The 27,834-nt window shown below is 33.6% G+C and overlaps 1 protein-coding gene across 5 annotated transcripts in view; it reads left to right on the top strand.

The window, feature by feature from the left end:
- The window catches only part of DIAPH3 (diaphanous related formin 3), a 496,362-nt gene that overhangs the window by 324,361 nt on the left and 144,167 nt on the right, over nucleotides 1–27,834 (top strand). For all 5 annotated transcript variants that reach the window (XM_030813469.1, XM_012506844.2, XM_030813468.1 and 2 more), the window contains 2 exons: nucleotides 6,077–6,241; nucleotides 25,832–25,967. In XM_030813469.1, coding sequence (XP_030669329.1) covers nucleotides 6,077–6,241; nucleotides 25,832–25,967 — 301 coding nt within the window. The remainder of the gene's footprint in view (nucleotides 1–6,076; nucleotides 6,242–25,831; nucleotides 25,968–27,834) is intronic.

Genomic DNA, 27,834 nt, shown 5'->3' with positions numbered 1-27,834 from the left:
AAATAACTTAAGTCACTAGTCAACTAGAGATACAATTTATTTAATATTTTAGGTGTCTTTGTGTAACCAGAGATCGTTCTGTAGTGCCAAATTACAGAAAGTTTAACCTTTGCCTTCTTGCAGGGAAGTTTATCAAAGTGTCTGTCTATCATGAATAATACACAAATGTATGTCTGTTTGTTTGTTTGTTTATTTATTTATTTATTTATTTATTTATTTATTGAGACGGAGTCTCACTCTGTCACCCAGGCTGGAGTGCAGTGGCATGATCTTGGCTCACTGCAACCTCTGCTTCCCAAGTTCAAGCAATTCTCCTGCCTCAGTCTCTCAAGTAGCTGGGCCTACAGGCACGCACCACTACGCCCAGCTAATTTTTTTGTAGTTTTAGTAGAGACGGGGTTTCACCATATTGGCCAGACTGGTATCGACCTCCTGACCTCAAGTGATCTGCCAGTCTCAGCCTCCCAAAGTGCTGGGATTACAGGCGTGAGCCACCACGCCCACCCACAAATGTATGCCCATTAATTTCCATTTTTTTCCTTTTTATCAGCTTAGATAATAGCATGTTCTCTCATCTTTTCCCTGTCATATACCTTATTTCCTTCTGATGTACATGATGAATTGAAAGGATATTAAAACTCAGTTTGAGGAAGTTTGACTCTAAACTCATGATGTGATTTAGATACCTTTGAAATGTCTGAGGAAGCAGATATAAGACTTTATAAACGGGTTTAACTAGTCAGCTTAGCTTCAAGAATTGGCATATATTATAAATTAGTTTGTGCTCCATAAAATTTAATATTTCCTTTAGAAATACTAGACGGTTACAAAATCAAAATGGAGTTTATTATAGTCACTACTTCTATTGATATTTTCCTAACCTAAATAAATCGATAAATATATATGTGTGTATATACATACACACACACACACACACACACACACACACGATTAATAGCATGAGGCTTGTGTCCTGTTTAAGGTTTCCTTTGTATTCAATTATCTTTATTATCACTAACTTTGTAGCTTAATCTCTAATGAGTAACTGAAGTAATAAACTTTTTTATTTCCTGAAAGTAATGTTGAGTTGCTTTGCAAACCATTTTGTGAAATTACAGACTGATATCTTTTGTGTTGTAATAAAATATTACTACAATGCATTATTAAAATCCCATATGGACAAATGAATTCTGTATGAAAGATAACTCACTTCTAAAATGAGCTCTTATAAATAGACACTCCTAATATCTTAAACTGAGGTACTTGAAATAAAATGACTATTTTTCCTCTTTCTACCTCTTCTCTCCTGAGATTTAGTGAATCACAAAATTCATATTTGGCTTGTCATAGATTTTATTGTATATGCTTTCAGCTTAATTGTGAACTAGTTGAGTTTTAGCTTCCTTCACTGTCTCAGTCGGGAAATATAAAAATATACTCCAGCAGCAATCAATTCAGGCTAACGTGTTTGTTTCCTTTTGTATCTTGCCACCCATCCACTTTCTTATTTCATTAGGGAGGATGCCTTTATCACCATACTGAGTAAGGCTTTTTTTTTTTTTCTTTTTCTTTTAAGTAAAGGTGAAATCTGTATTCATCAAAAAATTTTTTGTACTACCTTCTCATATGACAAAGGGTGCTTTTTAAAATAAATATATTATTGCAGTTATATGTTTCATCATTCTTAGCTTTTTTCTTAATTTTATCATGTTAAAATGTTCATATGTGACAGTTTAATAACTAAGTACTGTTAATTGAACTACTTATTATTGTTCCCTATAGATACAAAGCAGTTCAGAAAAGATTTTGCTTGCATGTAGCTTCTGGTAGTACACTATGAGTGCACTAATTATGAAGCTCAGGTTTATAGAACCAAGATGAATTCCTCAGCTTGGAGTAAAGGTTGTAGAATCTTGCTTAGCAGACGATCTCAGAACATATCTATACTTGTATTTATATGACACAAGAAACTGAATGATGTCGGCTTCTTGAAAGGTATGCGGCTCATAAAAAGCAACCAGCAGGAAATCAGAAACAGGAAGGATGATGCTTTGTTGGAAACAATTTTTCATTCTGAGTACAATTATACTCCATGGACAAGAAAGCTACTACATCCTGTCGCTAAATATCACAACCTAGAAGCCTCTAATGAACTGATTAGCATTCATGTATCTCTTGGAAGTCAGATATATGAACAGTTGGTGCACTTTGCTATTGACAAAGCTTATAATCATAAATATTCTTTGCTGAGATTAGATTGCACTCGTTTGCTTTTCATCTTAGTTAGACATACTAGTTTCGAAGTAATTAAATTCATTCATTGCGAGTCTTTGTTTACATTAATTAGGACTGACAAGTCAGATTTTGCATATTAAATGCATTTATACAGATCTTATTAAAATGGCAAATTGTGAGCTTCTTAGATGTTAAAAAATTGAAGAATTTGGAAGCTAAAATGCACAATGAATAAAATATACCTCAAGTTTGTTATTAACCACTTAAACTTTGTTCACGTTTTTCATTGAAATCCTTATTCATCTAGGTACATATCAAATGTTTGGTTCATTCACCAATTCTGGAAGAATATGTGTGTTTTTAAATTTGTTAACGATGTATCTTACAAGTAATTACTTAAATAATTATAGTTTAGTGAACTGTTAAATCAATTAATTGAATTGTTTTAAATTATTAAGATACAATTGTATTGTAATGTGAAATTTTACTAATAGCACTTGATGACAGTGTATTGTATTTTTATTCTTTCTGTGTATGCTTACTCTTTAAATATACTGCTTAATATTAAAAAATGGAATTTAGTGCATCCTTTAAAAAGCATGCACTATTATTTCAAATATCATTGGCGTTTTAGTAATAATTATTACCTCCCACTTGCTAAGTCTAGTCAGAGCCTTAATTAGAGTTGAATATTTCCACAGTAACTACTTGCTTGAAAAATGTGAAACCAAATTCAATGTATATCAGTATTGTTACATGCAAGCTATTATGTGTGAGGTGTACGTACTTACTAAATTTTTATCAGTGAGAAAATTAAGAATATGCCAGGATTTGTGTCATGTAGTGCTTGTTCCTTTCTCATGATCTTTAAATTCTGTGATATGTCTTATTTTAAGGAGAATAACAAATAGAATTTGGAGCATTGCACTTGAAATTCTTCTTGCATGAGCACTTGCCTTTCTATTTTCTTCCTACTCCCTCTCCTGAGTCTTTCAGAAAAACTTATTTTGCTAGACATTTATATATTTCTGTATTTATTACAACTTATGTGACAAGTTACTTGACTCCTTTCCATGTTATATTCTTTAAATTTGTTCATTGAAATCCCACTTTATTTTCACACTTTTTTGTGTGTTATTCTATATAGCAATGCTTTAGAAACTTCTGAAATCACTGGGTAGATGCTAAAGCCAGCCCAGTAAATTCATTGACAGAAAGATTTACTTATATCTATATTCTACACTGCATAATGTACAGCATTTTTCAGATAAAGGAATTTAGTATGTTGAACTTTGAACTGTGGTGACTAGGAGGTAAAATAGAAGATTGGAATGGATGAAACATAAACTTGTATAATACATGGCCCAGTTGTAAGAGTGGGAAGTGGGGCAATTGGGTGATTTATTGTAGCAGATTTTTCTTCTCTTGAATTAGTCTTCTCACTTCCTTCTCCTTTTCTTCTGTTCTTTCTTTCTTGCCTGTCTTTCACTTAATTCCTTCTTAGCAAACTTTTAAAACTAGCATTAAATGTGCTGCTCTTAATTCTGTCTGAGTCCCCAAATTTATAATAATCTTTTCGTTTTCTGAAGTCTTATACTTACAAGGGAGTACTACCCAATGGACAGCTCACTGCTCTTTAACAGTCAAGCCTCTGTTGTTTTAGTCAATCTCACTTTTTTAGCCAAGACTTTAACTACCTAACCTCTGTCACTCTACGTAATATCAAATTTTTTTTCTACATCATACTTATTACTATGTTGAAAATCTGATTCATTTATTTATTATCTGTCTCCATACTCTAAAATGTTTCATGACAGCAGGGACTTTGCCTGACTTGTTAGTTACTGTTTTTCCTAGTGCCTGGAATACGGTGGAACTCAGTGAACACTTACTGAATGGCTTGGTGGATCCTGTGTACTTAAGAAAGTCTATGAAATATATTAGACACATAGGACTGAATGATGCTGATCCTTATAAAGTATGTTAATGGCAGTTATGGGCATCCTCAGTGACAGAACTGTAATAATGGCAGTGTGACCTAAGAATAAATGTGGAATATATTTGTGGTAGGTGGTTTGGTAATGAGCAATACTGGCACACCAGGAGTAGAATTCCAAGTCGTAGTTGGCCAACACTTAATACTTGAGGTTCAATGCATGTAAACACAGATCTGGTTGTTATCTACCTCTCAAATGGGAAGATGACAGTGATTCTAGTAGAAATTCATGAGAATTTGGCCTCAGTGTTGGTAAAGGAAAACAAAATAGATTTCCCAAAACATCAAGTAATTGGGCTTATATCAATATTTTCCTAATGAATTTTATGAAATGTTTATTTTGTTGAGTATCTCACGTATTTTTCCAAAGCTCTTGACAAATACAGAAGTTGGAGTTTAACAGTTTGCACAAGGACAGCTAACTACGTTTGTGTTTTCTTTTAGGTGATGATGATGATGATGGTGATGAAGAATTAGAATTCTTTCATATGCTAGTCTACATTTACTCTCTACCTGGCAGTAGTGCTGTCTCTTTTTTCCTTGGTCTTTCATTATTTTTCTCAAAGTAAAGGGCCTGCATCAGTTTCCTTATTTCATTCTCTACTGATGTAAGTTCTGGCCAGAAGAACCATATCTTTTTGAAATTGTGGGCCAAAAAAAATTTTAGATATAAAAATCCCATTTTTAGCTTCTTTCTCTTGGCCTGCCTGAATACTGGTTTTTGTTTTAAATTTTGCTACTGGCTAGTCAAAGTTAGTAAAAGGACTTCAGAAATTTAACTATGTTCCATTTCTTTAAATGTTAATTTAAAGGAGCCATAGGCAATTATGAGTGATGGTCTAAAAGAATCATTTTTTCTGGATGTGGTATAGTGATGTTATATCTGACTGCATTAGCAATTTGCCACACAAGAAAGAAAATTTCATTGTTTATTTAGAAAATGTTTTCTAATGTCAGTGGCTGTCACATTCACATTAAATTCATCTTCTTAATTTCAGTGTGTTTTGAACTATGTGGTCATGAGTGAGAGAAGAACATTTCTATATGTGTGTGTCTGTGTGTGTAATCATAATTTTTAATACTCTAACGCATAAAGGAAATTATATACCAGTTTTCTAAGAGAGGTTAGAACACTAATTTGCTTCGATAATGGAAGAAGTTTTTCAGTTTAACTCTTAAAATTTTATTTTGTTTGCTTTTAGAAACTTAAAGTTTAAAATAAGTGAGGGATGATAATAACAAGTATTTTTGTGTGCTACTAAATGCCCACTTTTCTGAGAACTTTGCATGTGTTAACTCATTTAGTCCTCTCAATGGCCCTGTGAGTTGGTGATATTATTGTTCCCATTTTACAGATGAGGAAATTGAAGCACAGAGACATGAAGGCACTTGCCCACAGGCACATTACTACCAAGTATAGGAGCTAAAAATTGATCCCAAGTTGTCCAATTTAACTGTTGTGTTTAATGCTTGTACTGTTGATTTCCATATCATTGCAATTACTCAGCTGCAACTACTGAACTATAATTTTAAATAATATTGTATGATCTGCATATTATATTATTATAGTAAGTTGGAAGAAAAATTGTTTAAACTTGTTAAAGAGAAATATTAAATATATAAATCTTTTCTAATGATTTCCCAAAGTTAATTGGAAATTGAATTTAAGATTTTGTTGCTATGCAGTATAGACTGACTTTAAGAATGGTCAACTATTAGAAGAAATTTTAGAATTTTGGAAATGTAGTAATGGTGGCTATTAGACTAAAACATTGGATTTACAGAGTTCCCCCTGCCCCCAAAGCATTACTTTGTAAATTTCAGAATACCTTAACTATAATATACAGATTTGTTATCAGTGCAAAAGAACAATATGAGACACTTTCGAAGTTACATGAAAACATGGAAAAGTTATACCAGAGTATAATGGGATACTATGCCACTGATGTGAAGAAGGTGTCTGTGGAAGACTTTCTTACTGACCTGAATAACTTCAGAACCACATTCATGGTATGGTAAAAAAAAATTGTTTTTTAAAAAGTTTTTTTGTTTATACTCTCTTATCTATTATCTCATTACATCATTCTACTCTTGTTGCTGTAGGAAAACCAATCTTTTCTGATTTTGAAAGTTAGCTATAAAATTTTAGATTTAAAAATCTATTGAAAAATGTATGGTTTGTTCTCCTTTTGGCCTTTCCAACATTAAGCTGTAATCAAACATTTTGACTGAAAAAGTGACAAATTCTGAAGTTCTTCATAAAGACTCCCTTGCTGGCTGATTACAGAGAACTTCTGTAATAAGTTTTTGGCTATGAATTTGTTTCTTTATACTTCAAGATGAATTTGTATTTTTGTGATATAATTTTACCAAATTCCATGCAGCTTTTATAAGGCTTTTTTTCCTTAATGCATTGTACAATAAGCTACACGCAATTTGCCTTTGAATAGGTTTTACATTCGTAGAGTTTCCTTTAGGATACTTTAATAGGGAGGTCAGGTCTTTGATGTGGAATCCTTTCATTTAGGCATTAAAAATATCTTTTCAAAAATATTAGCTGATTAGGAGGGGGGAAGAAAAGAACTACACACATATTAAAGTGAGAAGGCATTGTGGCCTCCCTACGGAAACTGGTGTTATATTTCTACAATGAAAAATTGTTATTCTTAATAGATGGGTAAGTCATTTCTGTATTTTAGCAATTGTTTGTGGCGATTAAAAAGTTTTGAGGTGTGAAGAAAAAGAAGGTTGAATTTAAAGAACTGGTTCTTTTTAATCTCAGGAAAACTTTATTGCTGAGGTTGTTGGACTTGGTTATAATTATTTAGTTAGGATTAGATAGCCTTTTAATAAAAACACTATTTTAAAGGAAAACTAGTTTACAGGAAATATACATTTGGTCACAGTTCTAATTTCTCCACAAATTCAAAGCAATTCTGTAAATTATTTTTCATTGTCAGAAATGAATTTGGTGAATAAATATATTTTTGATATACCTGTATGTGTCACATACTTTGCAATGTATTATTTTAAATTTTGTAATGTTTTGTGAAGCAATATGGCTTAGTGGAAATAGTAAAGACTTTGCAGTCTGAGCGAGCTAGATTTGAATTTCATACGAGTTATGTGTCTGAATACTTATTTAACCTTGACCCTCAGTTTCCACATTGGTTTTAAAAAAGTAATATGAATTCCTTCCCCATAAAAATGTTTTAAGTATTAAATGAGGTAATATATATTTAATGTTTATCATAGCTCCTGGCACATGGTAGTTGCTCAATAAATTATTATGCAGTAAAAGGTTAATTCAGCAGGCTTGGGGTGCTCAAAACCTTCATATTCCAAAGAACACTGGCCCGTGACTGGCTACTAAGAGACCTAGAAATATTCTGCCTGATAAGGGCGTTTTATATACCTGGGGACTTGGGCCAACCTATATAGATATGCTAACGATGTGATTTATGGTGAACACACCTGTTTTGTTTACCTGGGGCCCTAGGCCACACTGTCTCCATTTGACCTCTTACTGAGCTGGAGATAGAATAGCTAAGATTAGTCTTCCAGGCAGTCTATGCTTAAGTGACTGACTCTCAATAAAATCTTTGACACCAAGGCTCAGAGAAGCTTCCCAGGTTTGCAATACTCTGTACATGTTGTCACATATTGTTTTGGGGATGTTGAAGCATTGTCTGTTGGACTCCACTGAGAGAGGGCAATGGGAAACTTGGATCTGGTTTCTCCTGAAGTCTACCCTTTGCACATTTTTCCTTTTAATAGTGTTTGTAATAAACCATCACAGTGAATATAATGGCTTTTCTGAGTTCTATGAGCCTTTCCAGCAAATTATCAAACATGAGGGTGTCTTGGGGACCTCTGATACAATTATGCATCAAGTATAAAATGAATATATGAAGTAATAATACCCTTCTATTCTGAGTATTTTCTATAAGCCAGGCATTCTTCTGAATGCCTTACATACAGTATGTCAGAGAAGCCACACAGTTCTTCTATGGCAGATAAAGAAGCTGAGGCACAGAGAAGGAACATATCCAGCTCAGTGTTACACTGCTATAAAATGGTCGAACTAGAATTTAAACCCGTATAATCTTCTCTAAAGCCTTCTTTAAGGGCCCTAACTCTTAAACATTATGTCATGCTGCCTCTTATATTCCACAGTTTGTGTTCCATTTCACAAATTAGAATACTGACGTTTGGAGGGTTTCCACATGAGATCAGTGCCATATTGTTTGTAAGTGATCCAGTTGGGATTTGAATCCAGATCCCAACTATGTAAAGTATACATATTTTAGATCAATTATTTACAAACCAAATTATTGTTCTAAAAAATGACCACTTTTTCTTTTTTTTCTATTGGGAGAGGGGTTAGGTTTCAAGCTAGTCCTGTTTGACACAGCAATAGCAGTTATGCATATAATAGAGGTTAATAGATCTAAAAGGATTAGAGGGTTTTGGCATTCTATGGGTAACTTGGCATTTCATGTGGGCAAATGGGCAGAGAGAGAAAGTGTTTGGGAAAAGGGTTCCAAAAAGTGGGTAACAGAGTGACAGCTCTACTTTGTTTCAGAGTTCTCATGGGTCCTAGAAGTCACTACCACCACACACACATTCATGTGTACACTGCACTAAATTAAAATTGTTAACACTAAATATAAAAATGTATTAAATCTAAACAATAGTATGTAGAAGAAATTGTATTTAGGAGAAAAATAAGCATGAAGGCTGGAAGGGAAGTAATTGTAACAAGGTTGTGAGATTTTATACAAGTACTTTTTTCTCTTCTATTTTTCTTTCTTTTTGGGGGGTAAATATGGTTATATTGTTTAAATTTTAGACAAAATATATCTCTTTGAAGTCCGGAGTGGTAATATTGGCAAAAACTCCCGACAAATATCTCGTTTTGTCAGGGTCTTCTGATCTCTTAGGTTGCTCTTTAATTCCTTGTTATTCAACTTTGAAAACCAGGTTAATGTGAATGAGTCACTATGGAAATATTAGATCTGTAGCTAAAGAAAGATGTAGAGTTTTATTTGTTGAAGATCTTGTTCTGGAAATCCACGTTAATAGGCAAAAATTTTCTTCTTAAAAAGTACTGTTAAAATGTTTCCATTGTTTATTCATCCACTGGCATTTAGGTGTACTTCTGGTCATGAATGAGCTTTTATCATAAAGTGAAGGCTAATTTTTGTATTACATATCGGGGGTTGGAACCACTGTCTTCACTCCATACCTACTCCCCGCATTGGCAGTTTTCCATGGAATGTTTTCTCTCGAGTTCAGACCACTGTACTTACTGTTTCCTATGTTTGGAGAACTTTCTCCATACTCTGCCTGGCTAAATTATCGTACTCATCCCTCTAATCTCTGTTCAGACATTTCTTCCTTTAGTAAGATTTGTGTCTGTCATATTTATCTTTCTCTAGTGCAATTCATGGCATATAATAGATAAATTTGTTGAGTAACAGATGATCAATGGGTGATTTAATAGCTAACATATATAGAGCTAACCATGTGTCTGGAGCTATATTTACTCATTTAATCCTTATAGTAGCAACCAGATGTGGTATGTGTACTATTATTATTCCCATTTTTCAGATGAGGAAACAGGTACAGAGAGATCCTGACTTGCCTGTCATTACATAGCTGCCAAGGAACTAAGATTCTTCCCAGGCTGTCTGGCTCCGCGGTCTATACCATATGTGGCTGACCTGTGTTAACATCTATTAAATGCATAACTGCTATTGCTGTGTCAAACGGGACTAGCTTGAAACCTAACCCTTCTCCCAATAGAAGAAAAGAAAAAGTGGCCATTTTTTTTGGAACAATCATTTGGTTTGTAAATAATTGATCTAAAATATGTATAGTTTAAGATTGTCTTGGGATTTAAACTTAAGTAGTTAAAGGCTGGGTTTAAAAGCTTTTTGCTATACCTTTGACTAACTCATACAGTCTCTCCTCAGTGTTTCTAGGATCTCATGACTAATTTGTATAGATACAGCCCTTCGGGTTCATTTTTTTGTTTGCTCTGTGAGAGCCTTTTTACAATAGCTAAAGAAGGAACATCTGTTCCAGACTGCTGCCTCAAGCCCTGTAGACCAAGGGGGAAAAGTTTCAAAATCTTGAAGCTTCTCTGAGGAACAGCTGTTTATTTTGACAGCAGTTTAACTCACTTCTCTTCTACTTGAGAATTCTCAACTGGGAATTAATTTTTTTTTTAAACAATCTACTATAGATAATGTGCTCATTGGGAATGGTTCTATTTCGAACTACTGATCAATTTCCCAAGAAATAGGGAGTAAGTTTGCATTGTAATTTTGTTTAGCTTTATTTTTGTTACCATCATCAACAGAACAAAACCAAAACAACGGCCATGGTTTGAATAATTGCTTCTTACTAGATCCAGTGCCCAGTGCTTTGCATGGAGTGTCCCACCTCATCTTTACGGTGTTTTTTTTGAGGTCCAGAATGTGACAGGTGAGATAACTGCAGGTTAGAGAAGCTCCATGTCTTTGCAGAGAAGCTTCAGAGTTGGTAGGGCTAAGACTGAATGGAAGCCTGCCTGACTCCAAGGCCTGTTCCTTAACAGCTTCAGGTACATTGCTGCTCAGAGAGTTTGCAAGAAAAGCCAAGGTTTTAATTTTTAAGAGTGTTTTTGATAACTTACTAGAGAGAATCAGCATAGGGCATAATTTATTTTCATGCTCCTTGGGTATAATAATTGTCCATTTACACTGATGGGTTCATGATAGAAGAATGTTTTCAGATCTGCTTCTATTTCAAAACATGAAATGTGTTCCTTTAAAATTAGAGGACTATTAATGTAAAGCCTGGTTGCTGGGATGAAGGATAAGGTGAAGGGTAGAAGGTCAGCATCTTTCTGTAATAGATTTTTACTTACTGTAAGACTTGAGTGTAGAATAAAAGTTCAGATTGGAGGTACTAGGTGGAAATATCTGACCTCATACTATATGCTGAGTAAATCGGTGGCACATCGGGCATCAAGCTTTATACCAAGTGAATTTCATACCTTTATTCATGTAGTGCTGTATAGCAATAATCATTGTTTTCTATTTGTGACTGGTTTTGGATTCATTGCATGCTATTAACCAGTCTATTTGTTATTAGCAAATGATATCATGCTTCTACAGGATGAATTGAGCTCATGGAATTTTTGTTGGATCTTGTGAGCAACCTCATCCCCCTTAATCTATCCAACAGCTGTAGCGTGTTCATGTTTGTCCTTTGAGTTTAAACCTAATTTTTCTGCCTTTCATTGGTCACTGTGGCTTTGAAGCATAATGTATGTACTGTTCCCACTTTCCATTCATATGAGAGGATTTTGATCTAATTGCTTTTTCTCACATAACCCAGACTACATGGTCTCTTCTTTAATGCTCTGTTATCCAGGTGATGCTTCTCCTAATTGGTACGGGTGGAAGCCCATACTAATTAATCCATTAGCCCAACTTTACTGAAAGTTCTTTTACTATTCTCTTTCTTTATCCAAAATTATTAGCACAGTACAACACTCTTATCTCCTTAAGCAAATTTCATCTGACATCTTATTTGTTTTGCTTAACATCTCAAAGAAATTCTTCCTAATGCTTTCATCCTCTTCACACCCCTTTGTTACAGAACTCCTTACAGGTAACCTATTTCAAAAGAATTTTTCTACCAAATTATACTTATTAAAAATGTGTCATTTTTCTGTTTTAGTTAGACATATGTAGCTGTTATGTGGACTCTCTGAGTTTGCAGTATCACCTATTCTCATATAGAATACATTTTTATTTCTGTGGCTTATTTTTGAGCACATGAACATTTCCTGATAGTATTTTAAAGTACTGAAAAAGGCCACTACACTTCTTTCTTAATCATAGGTTCTAAGACCTTGAATATCTGGAAACCCCACTTTGAGGTTAAGATTTAGAGGGCAACAAATCCCTGCCTTAAAAAGGATTATTACTGCACACAAAAAGTGGAGAAGCATTATATTGGTGTTCTCTTTTTGTATATGGGTATAGACATATGTGCCAAACTTTGTAGTTATTATTTTCTAGTTCATAAAATCCAGTCTCTTTCTCCCGTAACTTAATTTCCTATATATAACTCCCATCTGAATTGCCTGTGATGACAATCAAAGAGAGACATGGTTATTCCTGATTTCTTCAAATCTTAAGTGATTGATGAAACCTGCCTATGATGGGACTCAGCCAATTCATTTGTTATTAATAGTGATGTTTTGCTGTTTGCCGTTCTAGTGGGAAGACAGCAGTAGTTGAGATGCAAGTTCTGGCATCCAAGCATCTTGGAGTTGAGTCCCATCTCTGTAGATTATTAGTGATACGAGTATAGGCAAATTACTTAACCTTACTGAGCCTCAGTTTTCTGATAACAGCATGCATCTCTTAGGGATGTTACTTTTTGAAGATCAAATTACATAACATACGTATACCCTCAAAACAAGTTAGCCATGTACAAATAATAGAAGTACTGTAATTTTACATTTTCAATCTCATTATAATAGGATTGATATTGTATTTTATCCTTTTTTATTTTTATGCTCCCGTATAGAATACTGTGAAATAAATAAATAGCTACCTGTTTCACATGTATAGCTCTGGCTTTAGAGTATTTCTACAATTTTGTTAAATTTATGTTTCATCTAGATAAAGACTTGTCATTCGTGCTGTTTGCCGACTTTAAGTCAATTTTTGGTTTATAAAATTGAAATCTATGTTGTGAACAAATATAAAATCAATTATAACTCAGTTAATCTTGCTGCATCTGTTGATCAAATATAATTTATTATTCTACTGAATTCTCAGACTAAAGTAGTGAAGTGCCAAACAAAAATGAAATCATCCAGTCAGAGGGTATTTTTAGTGTAAAATTGTTTGTGATAAGGAGGACAGCCAGAACAAAACTCATTTTGCCAAATCATTTAGATTACACAAATTTGATCCTTGTCAACTCTAAATGCCATTTGTGCTGACTACTATGTGGACCAACTACATCATCAAAAGGAATGTCAAAGCACTAAGCATTTCCTGTGTGCTCCTAAATCTTGTAGATTGACTCATTATATGTGTTAGAGGAAGAAAAATCATGTACAAGTCCTATGGTCGAGTGTTGAGCCAGCTTGTGCAATTATAATAGGAAGCATCTTCTATCCTTGCTTAATTTGGTGGGCTTACAACTTGAAAATTGTGTTTGGAGTCTTTTCACATAAGACTTATGTCTTCATTAGCACCTTTGTTATTCTGAGATCAAACTTGGAGCTATAATGCTCCAAACCTAGAACAAAATAAATATGCTAACTATAAGACTGTTTTTCTTATTATCCTTTAGTATCTGTTTATTTAAGGAATTAGATCAATTTCAGGTGCTGCATATTTTGAGTTTGCAACTTTGAAAAATAATTTAATTCTGATAGGTTTTCCTAGTCTTTACTCTTTAAGTTCTTCACAATAAAAACAGACCTTTACTAATTGGCTTACTTTTCTTTCTTTCTTGGTAAGATTTATTCTTACTATACATTGCTAAATGGGATAATAACTGGATTTGACTGCCAGGTTCTGTAGGAGTAAATGACTGCTAATTTTTATTTCTTTTCCACATTTTAAGTATTTTGTTTGTTCCCTGAAATAATGTAGCAAAAGGTAATGCCTAGATTATTCTAATATGGTAGTAAGAATAAAAATAGATTGATAATGTAGGGAAAAGAAATCAACTTAATAACTAATACATAATAATAAGATATATTAACTCATGTAATTAAAAAGGTGACATTAACCTAGAATACCACAAACAAAAATGAATAAAATGATATGTTCTTTGTACATCAGATGCAGTGGCCTTTTCTAGATTATTCTCATACACTCTCACATAGAGACAAGAGGAGAGGGAGAGATAGAAGGAGAGGGTACATGTTAAGGCTCTTTTTTATGTTACATTTTAAACATAATTAGGTTCATATGGCCGGGCCTGGTGTCTCACGCCTGTAATCCCAGCACTTTGGGAGGCCGAGTGGGTGGATCACGAGGTCAGGAGATCAAGACCATCCTGGACAACATGGTGAAACCCTGTCTCTACTAAAATACAAAAAAAAAAAATTAGACAGGTACGGTGGCGTGCGCCCGTAGTCCCAGCTACTCGGGAGGCTGAGGCAGGGGAATTGCTTGAACCCAGGAGGCGGAGGTTGCAGTGAGCCGAGATCACACCACTGCACTCTAGCCTGGCCACAGAGCAAGACTCCATCTGACAAAAAAAAAGATAAATAAATTAGGTTCATATGAGACTAGTGGGACTTTAGTTGGATGTTTCCCTTGAATATGTGATTAGCAGCAACTCAAAAAACTGCTGCCTTATCAGCAAGCCTACCTTTAAGCACACTGTGGCTGCCATCTTGTATATAGCTACCTGTGCTTGTATTTAGCCTCATAATTGGGAGATAAAAATAATATTTTTATTGTATATCACTTCTGAACAAAAGGGAAGAGAACACACAATGGGAAATCAAATTATACTCTGGGGAAAACTTTATTACAAACATACTTTATTAAAGAAATGTGAATAGGTTGAAGTATCTCATTTACTTGAAAATTTTGCGAAGTGTGGAAGGAATTGGAAAGAAACTCAGAGCAAAGTTAAGAAGGGCCAGTAATGTTACATCCCTGATGGGTTAATAAGTAATTTGTTGTTTTACCTGAGACCGATTTCACAATAAATAGCAACTTAAGCTGAAACAGTTTAATAGTCAGCACCTGCACATCCTTTGGGATATTCTAGTTTGTTCCTCAAAGGATAGTTTCCCATTTTCATAAGTTTCACGGTCATAAAAAGTTCAACTAATAGCAACGCATATTGAAGGTTAAGATGATGAATTGTTTGCGCCAGAGCACAGTGTATCATGTTCTCCTATTTTCATTGATAGCAGTTTTTTAATTGGATTTGGTAATACTAGAAAAATTATTTTGATTAATTTTACTGTCATTCTAGATTTCTTTCTAAAACATCGATCATGTAATTATTACAATAAACTTATTTTCCACAAAGTAGCTATAATTTATTGTTTGTTTTTGGCACTTGGGGAAAATTTTTACATTTTTACATTTAGTTACCAAAGAAAATAATTTTACTGGAAAACTGAAAGGTAGATCACAAAATTTCTATATTCTTACAGACTTTGGTGACTAGTATTAATTTTTTAAATTTTTTTTCCTGTTCCACTACAGGAATATGTATGAGAATACAGAAATGTATTTTTAAGGATTTTTTCCAAATTAAAATATTTTCCACTTATTCCTAAAGCTGAAGTCGGCAGGAGCTTCTAGAAAGTAGTAATTAAGTATGATGAAGCATTGCCTTTTCTTAAGGTTAAATAACCCTAAGCAAGGTGTTTAGTGGGAATGTGTGAGACCTGCATGTGCTTGTTTGCTTTGAGAAAATTAGTCTTGTTGTCATAGTACCTAAAAGTCACTCCCCTGGAAAACATGGAGATTTAAGTTAGGTTTGTCTAATCTAATCTCATTTTAGGGACTTGAGACAAAATTGAATACTTAGGAAAAAGTAAAGACTTTTGAGTTTAGTGAAACCTGTGCTAAAGAGATCCCTGACTTGTATAGCTTGAGTATCCATTAATGCTGACTGAAATAGAACTCAGAACAAGAAGACATTCATAAGCTTTTCAACTTTTTTTCAAATAATTAAATCTCCTAGTTTTCTATGTCACAAAAATATACAGGATATTATAATATGTTGAAAAATGTTGAGTTGGGTAGGTGAATCTATTTAAATAGGCTAAGACTCAAATAGAGATGAAGTACGATCAAAAAGTCAGAATCTATGGCAGCCTACTTGTATTTAATGCTATCATTTTTATATTTTGTTTTATTAAAATTTTATTTTATAACATAAAATGAGACTGATATACCTGTCAAGTAAAGGCCTATTTGGAATATAGGCTGTTTATAATGCTTTTTTTGGAAGGAGGGGAAAATGCACATTGATATTTTAAATTGTACTTTTAGGGAAAAATATAAAACAAATGTTAATTGTATTATTGGGCAGTGTTCTAAGTTAATTTTTTAGGAATGTCTAATTTCAAGTGAAAGTAGTACTTTCGTGGAGAAAACACAGGAAAGCTAACTCTTTTTTTCCAGAATGAAATCTCATAATGAACATTAAATTTAGAATATTAAAAACAATGTGCATATATATGTAAATTAAATCTTTAGAGGTATAATAGCTAGACTTGAGGTTGAGAACTACATCTTGCCTTCCATATTTAATTCGCCAGTATAGCTTCCCTGCCACGTGATGCAGCTTGTATTGGGTGCATCCATTTTACTCCTGATCAACTCAGTGTACCATCATATTCCAACATCTCTGAATAGAAAGCATTCATATTCTTATAGGAACTATGAAAATTGGCACTCCCCCATATGTTTGATGGAAGCATATATAATTGATACAAGCCAGAAAATGTTTTTTTCTTGAATTGTTGCTGGGTAAATGTGTTTGAGGCATTTCATTAATGATATTGTAATAATAAAAATATTCTTAAAATATCCTTATATTGCAGGTACTATTTTGTCCATGTTACAGTAGAGGAAACTGAGACCTAGTCACACAGCTATTTAGTGCTAGGTGGTTATTTAAACCAAACAATATAATTTCAATTTCTACCCTCTTATCATTATACTGTCTTTATAATATGCAGCAATAAGCTCAGATCAATTTTTTTTTTTACAACTTCTAAAAGTGGTGAAATGTCATACTTAATGTATTCTTGAAGGCATTCTTGATCTTCAGTTCCACGATATTTTTTGAGTGCTTGTTCAGGACTCATTTGATATGGCTGTCCAATGACCCCTTTTTTGTTTGTTTGTTTATAACCTTTGGATCATGAAACACACATGTATAAAGTATCCCCCAAAATACATACTGTATAAGAACTGCTACATTATATGAACGTTTTTTAGAAATAAGATGTCTGTGTTGTTCAACCCTATAAAACAATACACTTTTTAGGACTTTGCTTATCACGATACGATTTACTAGGGACTCTTAAAAATCCATCCCACCAAAATACAACAAACTGTTTTAAAAACATGGCTGTCCTGTGAGAAAATTAGGGAAATCTCCAAGGCAAAAGTGGTTAAAGAGAAAGAATGAAGTTGAAACCTGAACAATAAGCACAGGTGAGCAAAGGGGAAAGCTAGGCTTGCCCTGGGAATGAAAACCAAGACTACAACTTGGTGAATACAATGAATAAAATGTTTACAATAAGCCTGTGACAAAAGCAAATTAAAGTTATTCAGGTTATAAATGATCCCTGGCTATTTACAGAAGCAGATTCAAATCTGCCAGAGGACAGTTACAATTTAGGTCCTCAAGATTCTCACAAATTAAGTTCAATTAAGTAAGAACACTCAATCCTAACCACCAAACACACAAAGAAACAAGGGATTGTGTGGTGAAATGATCAGAAAAAGATAGTACATATAGGCCCCAAGACCCCAGATATTTAGTAACGATAAATGAAATATTTAAGGAGATAGAACATGAAATTTTTAAAAAGAGAAAAAGCAACAAGAGAACACTAAAAATGAGCAATTTTGAAAAAAACAAATAGAATGTATGGAAATGGAAGTGTGATGGTTGAAATTAAACATTCAATGGATTAAAGAGCAGGTAGTGCTCACTTAAGGAAAGAAATGGTGAATTGCACAATACATCTAAATTGTCCAGAATGCAAACCAGGCGGACAGTATAATTAGAAATGTAAAATACTTCTTAAGAAACATGGAGAACAGGATGAGAAGGCTTACCACTTGTATAATTAAAGTCCCAAAAGAGTAGATTCAAAAAGAATGAAAGACAATATTCAAAATGGTGGCTTAGAATTTTCCAGATCAGGAATCCATAGAATAGGAAATACAACTTACACAAAGCCAGATAAATAAAATGAGACTCACTTCAAATAAATAATGAAGCTGCAGAACACTAAAGACAAAAAAAAAAAAAAAAAATGCAGCCAGAGAGAAAAGATATGACCCCCAAAGCAACAATTAGATACAGATTACTTATCTGCAGAAATGGAAGGCTGAAGAGAGTGAGATCTTTAAGTGATGCACAAACATAAATGTTCTTCTAATTTGGGGTATCCAGCAAAAGATCTTTATAGAACACAGGTGGAATTATCTACTATTTGTAGATACACAGAAAACAAAAGTGTTTTTCATCAACATTCTTATGTTAAAAGATTATTTTAAGAGACTGGCAAACTTTTTCTTAAATAGCCAGATAGCAAATATTTCAGGTTTGCAGGCAATACAGTCTCTGTTGCAACTCTTGTGTAACAGTGCAAAAGCAGCCATACCCAATATGTAAATAAACGGCTGTGGCTATGTACCAGTAAAACTTTGTTTACAAAATACATGGTCAATCTAAGGATTGTAGTTTGCTAGCCTCTGCTCTAAAGGTTGTGTTTAAAGAAGCAACAAGAAAAAAAAGATTGAGAGACAAGAAGCCATAGCAACTATGAAAACAAATGTAAAGAAAGTACACGATAAAACAATGTTATATAAATTTATAAATTGAGTGAGAGAGATTTAGAATTTGGGTTTTCTTTATTTTAGTCAAGGGAGAAAGGGAAATACAGATATTAATTAACTTTAGGTCTTGTTAAGTTGCTAATTTGTGAATAAAAATACAAGGATAACCAGTGAAAGGATAGAAATATCAAGTATAATTTCTAAACTGTAGTGAGAGAACTAGACTAAGAAAGACACACCAAAAAAAATCAGGAAAAATAAAAATAAACGCATAGCTAAAGCTAGACAAATAGATGGAAACAAACATTTTATAAATCACAATAAATTTTTTAAAGGACTGTAATATCGTAAAAAAATAAAATCTAGTTTTATGCTCTTTATAAGAGACCTCCCTGTAACCTATGGATATAGAAATGTTCGAAGTAACAGGACAGTTAATGAAATATAAGGCAACTATTAATCAAAAGAAAGAGGGAAACTATGTTAATAGGTACAATTGACTCAAGACATTAATTACTTCACGACAACAAAAAGCTTAATTCACCTGAGATACAACAATTTAAAAATGGCATGTGCCTAATAACATAGCCCCAAAATGACATTGTAAAAATTAATAAACTATATCGATAAGTTGACAGATTTAGGATTATGTTAGGATATTTCAACAAAGTTCTCTAACTTACTGATAAGCAGAAAAATATCATTAAAGGCAAGCGTTAAACAATTAACAGACTTGATTAGTGTATATAGAATTCAAACTCAATAAGTAAACAATACACATTTTTTCATGTACAAGTTGAACTTATATAAAATTGATTTATATATAAAATTCATGCACAAGTTGAACTTATATATATAAAATTGGTTACGTACTAGAGACCATGAAATCTCAATACATTTTTCAGTGTCAGTTTTGTTTATTGACCACAATGACATGAAATTAGAAATAAAATTAAAAGGATGAAATTTTAAAACCTCTAGTTTGAAAATTCTAAAAACACATGTAAAAAGTCATATGTCAAAGATGAAATCATAGAAAACAATTATACCTGAACAATATTGAAAATACCCCACATTAGACTTTGCTGGATGCAATAAAAATGGTATAAATTTATACCATATGTGCTTAAGAGAATAAGTCAAATGTTTCTACATATATAAAAGATAAATATTTGAGGTTATGGATATTCCAATTACCCTGATTTGATCTTTACACATTATATAAATGTATCAGATTATCATATGTACCCCCAAAATATGTACATGTATTATGTATCAATAAAATAACTTTTATCAGAAAGACTTAAAAGCATCTGACTTCAGAAATTTAAAAAGGATTCATATGATCCTAGAGAAACCAGAAGGAGGGATATGAAAGATTAAATGAAAGAAAAAGTGACATAAACTTAAAAGGCAAAAATGAGGTTATTCTGAAAAGACAAGTTAATTAGATATATTGCTAAAAAGATTAATCAAGAAAAAGAGAAGATAAATAATATTGAGGATATAAAAAGGAACATAACTAAAGATACAGAAAATAGTAAAAAGAGAAGAGCTTTCTGTAAAAATTTGTAGGATAGTATTGGAGAAAGTAAATGAAATGGATAAGTTCCTAGAAAAAAATAACTTATTGAAATTACTTTAAAAGAAATAGAAATCATGAATAGTTCTATAACTAATTTTTATTTTAATGACTTTTAATCTTCAAAATAAATACTTGGCCTAGAAGTTTTTCAAATACATTTTACCAAATTTTAATGAAATGATTATCTCAAACAAATGGAATACAAAAATGTATTTTATGACTAAATATTCAAAAAGATAAGTCCTTCCTGTCCAAATTGAGTTTATCCCAGAAGTGAAAGTATGGCTTAATATTAGAATATTCATAAATATAATTCACTATATTGAGCCTAATGGGAAAAAAAAATTGTGAAATTTCTCTCAGTCAAGTCAGAAAATCCTATTCAGATTTCAAAACAAGAACCATGAACTAATTTAACCCTCTACCCTACTCCAAAGTAGGAAAGGAGTCAAAGGAAACCCTTTAACCTAATACTTAGAATCTAACTCCTAGTCAGTATAGTAAGATAAGACAAGTAGGAGTTGAAAATGTGAAGATTGAAAAGGGAGAAAATCAAGCTGACATTATAGCACTCTATGAATAGCAAAAACAAATCCTATAGGAAAACTATAAGAAATAATAAGAAAAATTATCAGTAGTATATATAAAAATTACATTTTTTAGGCTGGGTGCGGTGGCTTATCCCTGTAATCCCAGCACATTGGGAGGCTAAGGTGAGAGGATCACTTGAACCCAGGATTTCAAGACCAGCTTAGACGACATTATCAAGACCCCCATCTCTACAAAAGGTAAAAATTACATTTTTATATGTTATAAAACAATAGAAATCATTGTTTTTAAAGAAGACACCATTTACAATAGCAAAAGAAATGTAAAGTATAGAGAGTAAATCTAACAAAAATGTTCAAGACCTGAATGGAGAAAATGATTTTTTTTTCTAAAGCCTTTTTTAAAGATCCAAGTTAATAAAAAGCCATATGCTGTTCAGATAGAAGACTCAAAATTGTGAAGATATCAATTAAAAATCCTTGTAGTCCTTTTCAACGAAACTTAACAAGTCTATTCTAAAATACAGATGGAAGAACAAAGGCCCAAGGATGTAGAAGGCATTCCTAAGTAAGAAAAATAAGATGTAAGCCATAATAATTAAAATAGAGTATTATTCTTAGAGACATGGATATATGATCAAATGGACTAAAACAGCCATAAAATAAATCAACACACATGTGCTAATTGAAATCCAAAAGAAGTGACTTTGCATATTATTAGAGAAAGGATGGGCAAAAGTGAATTGGATCTCCACCTCATACTGTTCAAAAATGTTGATTCCAACAATGAATGAATGGATTTTTAAAATGTGATTTATATACACAATGTAATACTATTCAGCCTTAAATGAAAACATGGAAATTCTGTCATTTGCAACAACATGGATGAAACCAGAAGGCATTATATTAAGTGAAATAAGCCATTCACTGAGAGACAAATACCATAATATGATCTCACGTGTGGTATATAAAAAAGTCAAACTTATAGAAATGGAGAATAGAATGGTGGTTATCATTCTACTTGGAGGCTAAGGGAGTTGCACCAAACTGTCTGGCAAGTAACACTCAAAGAATTTCTTTAGGCAAAGTGTAGCTGAAAGTAGTTGGTGGCAGTGCAGTTTATTTGCCAGTTGACTAAATATAAAACAAGGTCAAGAAAAGATGATGTTTTAAAAAAATCAATGTCTTATAGCCAATTGTCTTTATATCTGGCTAACCCTTAACTTTTCTTTCTTAATTCAAATTTAGGATGGAAGTCACTAAGAGGCAGTCATATCCAGAAAAATGTTGTTCTCATGTAATTATTCAGTTTTTCTGTTTTAAGCTACTTTTACTTCTTAACATTTAGAATAAAAGAAAATCTCAAATTACTGTTTGAACTGGGATATTAGTCTCAGACTCAACACCTGTTTCTGTGCTCTCTATTGGTATTTTTTCAGCTAAAATTCTTCTCCTAATAGTTATAATATCAGAATATGGTATGTTTTAAATGAAGTAGGCTTTTAAATGAAAATCAATAGTGCATTTTTCATAAAACAAAATAGGTTTAAGAACTTCTTTAGACCTTATTTCTAAATGTAAACATTGTTTTTATAGGTCTTGGAAAAGTAATTTTGACTTTTTATTACCCATGGGAATGCTAAAAGGGTGTGGCAATTATATCTGATAGCAGATGGCCTATTATGTACTCACATTTAAATGTATTCAGTCATTAGAGTAGAAAATTCACATCAGAAAATGTTATACCTTAATTAGACTCATAAATAAGCTACATGATATATTATTTATTTATTATAGGTTCATCTTGTTCATTTCTCTCAAGCAAGAAATACAATTTTGATTCCTGAATATTTGCTTATCCTTTCTCTATCACAACCTATCTTCTTACCCCATCTCCCTTATAGATACATACATGAGTATACATGCACACACACATACACACTTGTCTTTGAACCTATAATTATCTTCTCCTGCCTTTCTTATGTTGAATTTTTTTTTTTTTTTTTTTTTTTTGAGACAGAGTCTTGCTCTGTTGCCAGGCTGGAGTGCAGTGGTGTGATCTCGGCTCACTGAAACCTCCGCCTCCTGCCTCCTAGGTTCAAGTGATTCTCCTGTTTCAGCCTCCCTAGTAGCTAGGACTACAGGTGTGTGCCACCATGCCCAGCTAATTTTTATATTTTTAGTAGAGATGGGGTTTCACCATGTTGGCCAGGATGGTCTCAATTTCCTGACCTCATGATCCACCCACCTTGGCCTCCCAAAGTGCTGGGATTACAGGCATGAGCCACTGTGCCCAGCCTTTTATGTTGATTTTTATTACAACTTTTGTCTCATAGCTGCCTCTTAATATACGTGACCATAATATGGAGCAATATGGTGGAAAACCACTGACTGTAGCTAGCTTTCAAATCTTGCGACTTACTGCCTCTTACTACTTTTATTACAGTAAACAAGTACTTACCCACTCTGGGCCAGATTAGAGAATGCAGAATCCAATTTGAGAATTAAAGGGATTGCACATTAAAGCATCTAGTATTGCAGCTGGTATTTTATAGCTTAGCAATAATAACTAGCGTTTATATATGTCAAGAACTGTGAAGAGTTTGAGAGTTTACCTACTAACAGGCTGACAAGTTAACTTGACACCATTTCATGGATGTGGGGTCAGAGACAAAGAATCCTTTCCTACTCACACAATAGCAATAGCCAGATTAAACTTTTTTTTTTTTTAGGTTTCTGAGCCCGCACTCCCACAGGGCTATATGAAAGGGGCAGGTGACACTTATATCCACAGTGGTTTGTGTCATTGGAGGGAAATCCTGAATTTAGGGAATGCAGTCTTTTATAATAGGTAGTAAGACTGTCCAGCCTTTGCTCCAGTTTATCATTCTGGGCAGTAACAAACCCCTTAGCTTAGGAGGGAGATACTACCTCTATCTTCTGTTCATTATGCAAATATCTTTGAAAAGATAGTTCGAAACAAAAGTGCTTAGTTGGTGCTTGTATCTCAGTGTACGTAGTTTTGCACTTGCTTGAAAATCTCTAGTCATTTTCCAGAACCCTTGAAAGAAAATCCAACCTCTCTATCTTGGCCTAGAAGACCCTGAGGGATCAGGCCTCAGCATACCTCCCTGACCTCATCTTATACCTTTATACTGGCCTTCTGTCTCCTAAACCCAATAGCAACCTTTGCATTAGCACTTCCCTCTGCCTAATGTGTTCTAGATCATCACTTACCTAGCTCCTTGACATTCAAGATTCAGCTTGAATCAAGTCAGAGTGAGACCTTATCTACCTACCTAATGTAAAGTAACCCCTCAGGAATGCTATCACAGCACTCTTATTTTGTTGTTGTTATTTATTGTTTATTTCTGCCTCCTGCTGCACCCTACCATATAGAATGTAAACTTGTTTTAGCGTGCTCTCTTACGTACTCTTCTTTCTCTCCTCTCCACCTTCCTTTCCTCTCTTCTTTTTCTCCCCTACTTTACAACAATACTATTTAGTAGTCTCTGAGTAAGTATTAGTTGGATGGATGGAAGGATGGATGGATGGATGGATGGATGGATGCATGCATGCATGCATGGGTTACTGTCCTCTCTACTCTATGCTTTTTGTTTCTTTTTGTTGTTGGTCAAAAATATTAAACTTTATTATTTGATTTTTAATGAAGAACTTGTACTAACTCTAGGGTTAAAATAAAGAATACCACAGTAAAGAAATAAAAGCCTTCCCCTGAAACAACATAAGCCACCTACTTATTATAGTTTAATTACACACTTTTCTGTTTAATACCAGTAGTGATAAATGTCCAATGTGTTAACCTGTTTGGTTTCATTGGTGTTTAATATAATGTTACTCTCTTTGTTGGCACTTAAAAATCCCATGTTTACCTGCTAATTCCCCTTAATGCCACATGAGAGGTATTTCTTGATGTGTATAACACTTAAGAAATTAAACAAATAATCACATATCTTCTTATGATTAGCATGTTATTATTAGTTTTGATCAATAGCCAGAGGACCTGCCTTTGAAATGACAAACATTTCTTTTTTTTTTTTTTTTTTTTTTTTTTTTTGAGATGGAGTCTTGCTCTGTCGCCCAGGCTGGAGTGCAGTGGCATGATCTAGGCTCACTGCAAGCTCTGCCTCCTGGGTTCACACCATTCTCCTTCCTCAGCCTCCCGAGTAGCTGGGATTACAGGCGCCCGCCACCACACCTGGCTAATTTTTGTATTTTTAGTAGAGACGGAGTTGCACCACGTTAGCCAGGATGGTCTTGATCTCCTCACCTCATGATCCGCCTGCCTCGGCCTCCCAAAGTGCTGGGATTACAGGCATGAGCCACCGTGCCTGGCCAAGAAACATTTCTTTAGTTACCTTTACAATATTTCTCTCTATATGAGAAAAATTCATATATGATTGTAATAAAAAGTAGCCACTACAAGATTTCACTTCTTATGTCTTTAATTTGATAATTTTTCTTGTACTTGATAATTTACTTTGCAAAGAAGATATGGAAAACCCTAATTCAGTTGCTAGACACTTTTGGAAATGTATATGGGAAAACAGTTTCGATTTGTGAATTAATTTTTTTTATTTTCAGTTTCTGTCTCCCATCTCCCTTTTAGTTGGTTAATTCCATCAAGATGTAGATGTTTTAAAGATGCAGGTTTAAGTTTAATAACAGTCGTATTTATAGATACATAACATATTTAACAAGGGTTTCTGTGCATACCTTTTAGAAGACTGTATTACTAACATAACTCACCATTATCTAAAAGATAATCATGTTTCTACCTTAAGTATATTTTCAAATAGATAATTTTCCATTTTGTGGGGTGAATCACTGGTTAAAATTGATCACTTTTCAAAATTTTTTGTAATAGCAAGCAATAAAGGAGAATATCAAAAAAAGAGAAGCAGAGGAAAAAGAAAAACGTGCCAGAATAGCTAAAGAATTAGCAGAGCGAGAAAGACTCGAACGCCAACAAAAGAAAAAGCGTTTATTAGAAATGAAGACTGGTGAGTACTATCAAATTTGTTATTTGTTCTATGTATACTTAAGATTTATACTGGCTGCCTTATTAGTATATTAATGAACTTAGTGAAAAAGGAAAATACAATCACTTGTTTCTGTAATTAAACCATAGAACAATTCTTTCTTTATGGTCTTCTCTCCCTTCCATTTACTAACAAGTAGTGTAGTGTCTTCATTCTAATGTTGGTCATAGGTGATTTGGTCCTCTGTTATGCTGTTTTGGTTCCAGCGTATTCACATTTCTTTAATTACTACCTCAATAATCAATCTTTAATAATGTATGTCAGTTAATAAAGTAACTATCAGAAATGGACTGTGGAAAATTCTATAGGACATGTAACCTGGTTTCTTCAACAAAATATCCCAAGGGAGGGAAAAAAAAGTGATGGAGGATAAACATTGTTTAAAAGAAAGAGACTTAAGCGACATATCAGCCAATTGCAATGTATGGAATTTATGTGTATTCCAATCTGTGGTCCCAGCTACTCTGGAGGTTGAGGTGGGAGGATCGCCTGAGCCTGGAAGGTTGAGGCTGCAGTATGCCTTGATCTTGACACTGCACTCCAGCCTGGGAGACAGAGTGAGATTTTGTTTCAAAAAAACAACAAAAAGAAAAAAGCAGTCTGAACATTTTGGATACTTTTTTTTTTCTTGTAAACATGACAAAATTGTTGTCAATATGTTTCAAAGTATCTTTTAGAGACTGGTACTGAAATTTTACAGAAACATATGTATATATGTATTTCAAGAAGCTAAAAGATACCACTTATTTAGAAGCAAAAGAATTACGTAAAATGTAGTTATATTTTCATTCCCTGAAAAAGTTGGCTTTTCTACTTCCAAGTCAGTAAGGATTGAACAAGGCTTTAATTAAAATCCATCCACTTCACTGCTAAATCACCATAGTTTACAATTCAGGGTTGCAAATTCACCTAAGGTTTCCCCAGGAATAGACAGAGATGCCTACTTTGCCTTCTTTACTTTCACTTTACAGGTATATTTTTATGCTTACTAAAGCGAACCGAGTACCTTAATGTATTGCACCTGTTTCTTCCTGGGAAGAAAAATCATCTAAGCACAATTTCTTGTTTATATTTGAAATTCAGGGAATATTCTCAGAATTATTTTTAAGTATGAATGAAAATGGAGATCAGAAAGATTTAGTATTTATTTTTAAGATACGCTTCTGGAAAGAAGTTTAAATTAATATATTACTTCCTAATTTACAGAAGATTCTGGTGTTTGGTGTTTGAACATTAGCTTTTTTTTTTTTTTGAGATGGAGTTTCGCTCTTCTTGCCCAGGCTGGAGTGCAATGGCGCGATCTGGGCTCACTGCAACTTCCGCCTCCTGGGTTCAAGGGATTCTCCTGCCTCAGCCTCCCGAGTGGCTTGGATTACAGGGGCCTGCCACCATGCCCGGCTAATTTTGTATTTGTAGTAGAGACAGAATTTCGCCGTGTTGGCCAGGCTGGTCTTTAACTCCTGACCTCAGGTGATCCACCCACCTCAGCCTCCCAAAGTGCTGGGATTACAGGCGTGAGCCACTGCTCCCAGACTGAACATTAGCTCTTTTAGCGTTGGCTATAGTTATCTAGATGAGTTGCTAGATGGCAGATTGGATGTATTGCTTGTGGGTTTTGCCCAGGGTCTGATCACACAGAGTGTCTCAGTAATTCTCTCTTATACCAATTTGGAAGATTGAAACTTGATAGGGCAAAGAAATTCTAATAAAACTTCCAATGTAATGTCAGTAATGTTTTAATTTAAATTTGTGTCTCCCTAAGGAAGCTTTCACTTTTAAGAATAAGTTTATTTCTCAAATTTATTTACATTGTATAAAACACCTAAAA

This window comes from Nomascus leucogenys, chromosome 5, assembly GCF_006542625.1.
Source record: "Nomascus leucogenys isolate Asia chromosome 5, Asia_NLE_v1, whole genome shotgun sequence".
Classification (NCBI taxonomy): domain Eukaryota; kingdom Metazoa; phylum Chordata; class Mammalia; order Primates; family Hylobatidae; genus Nomascus; species Nomascus leucogenys.
This window is presented reverse-complemented; position numbering and strand designations above follow the sequence as displayed.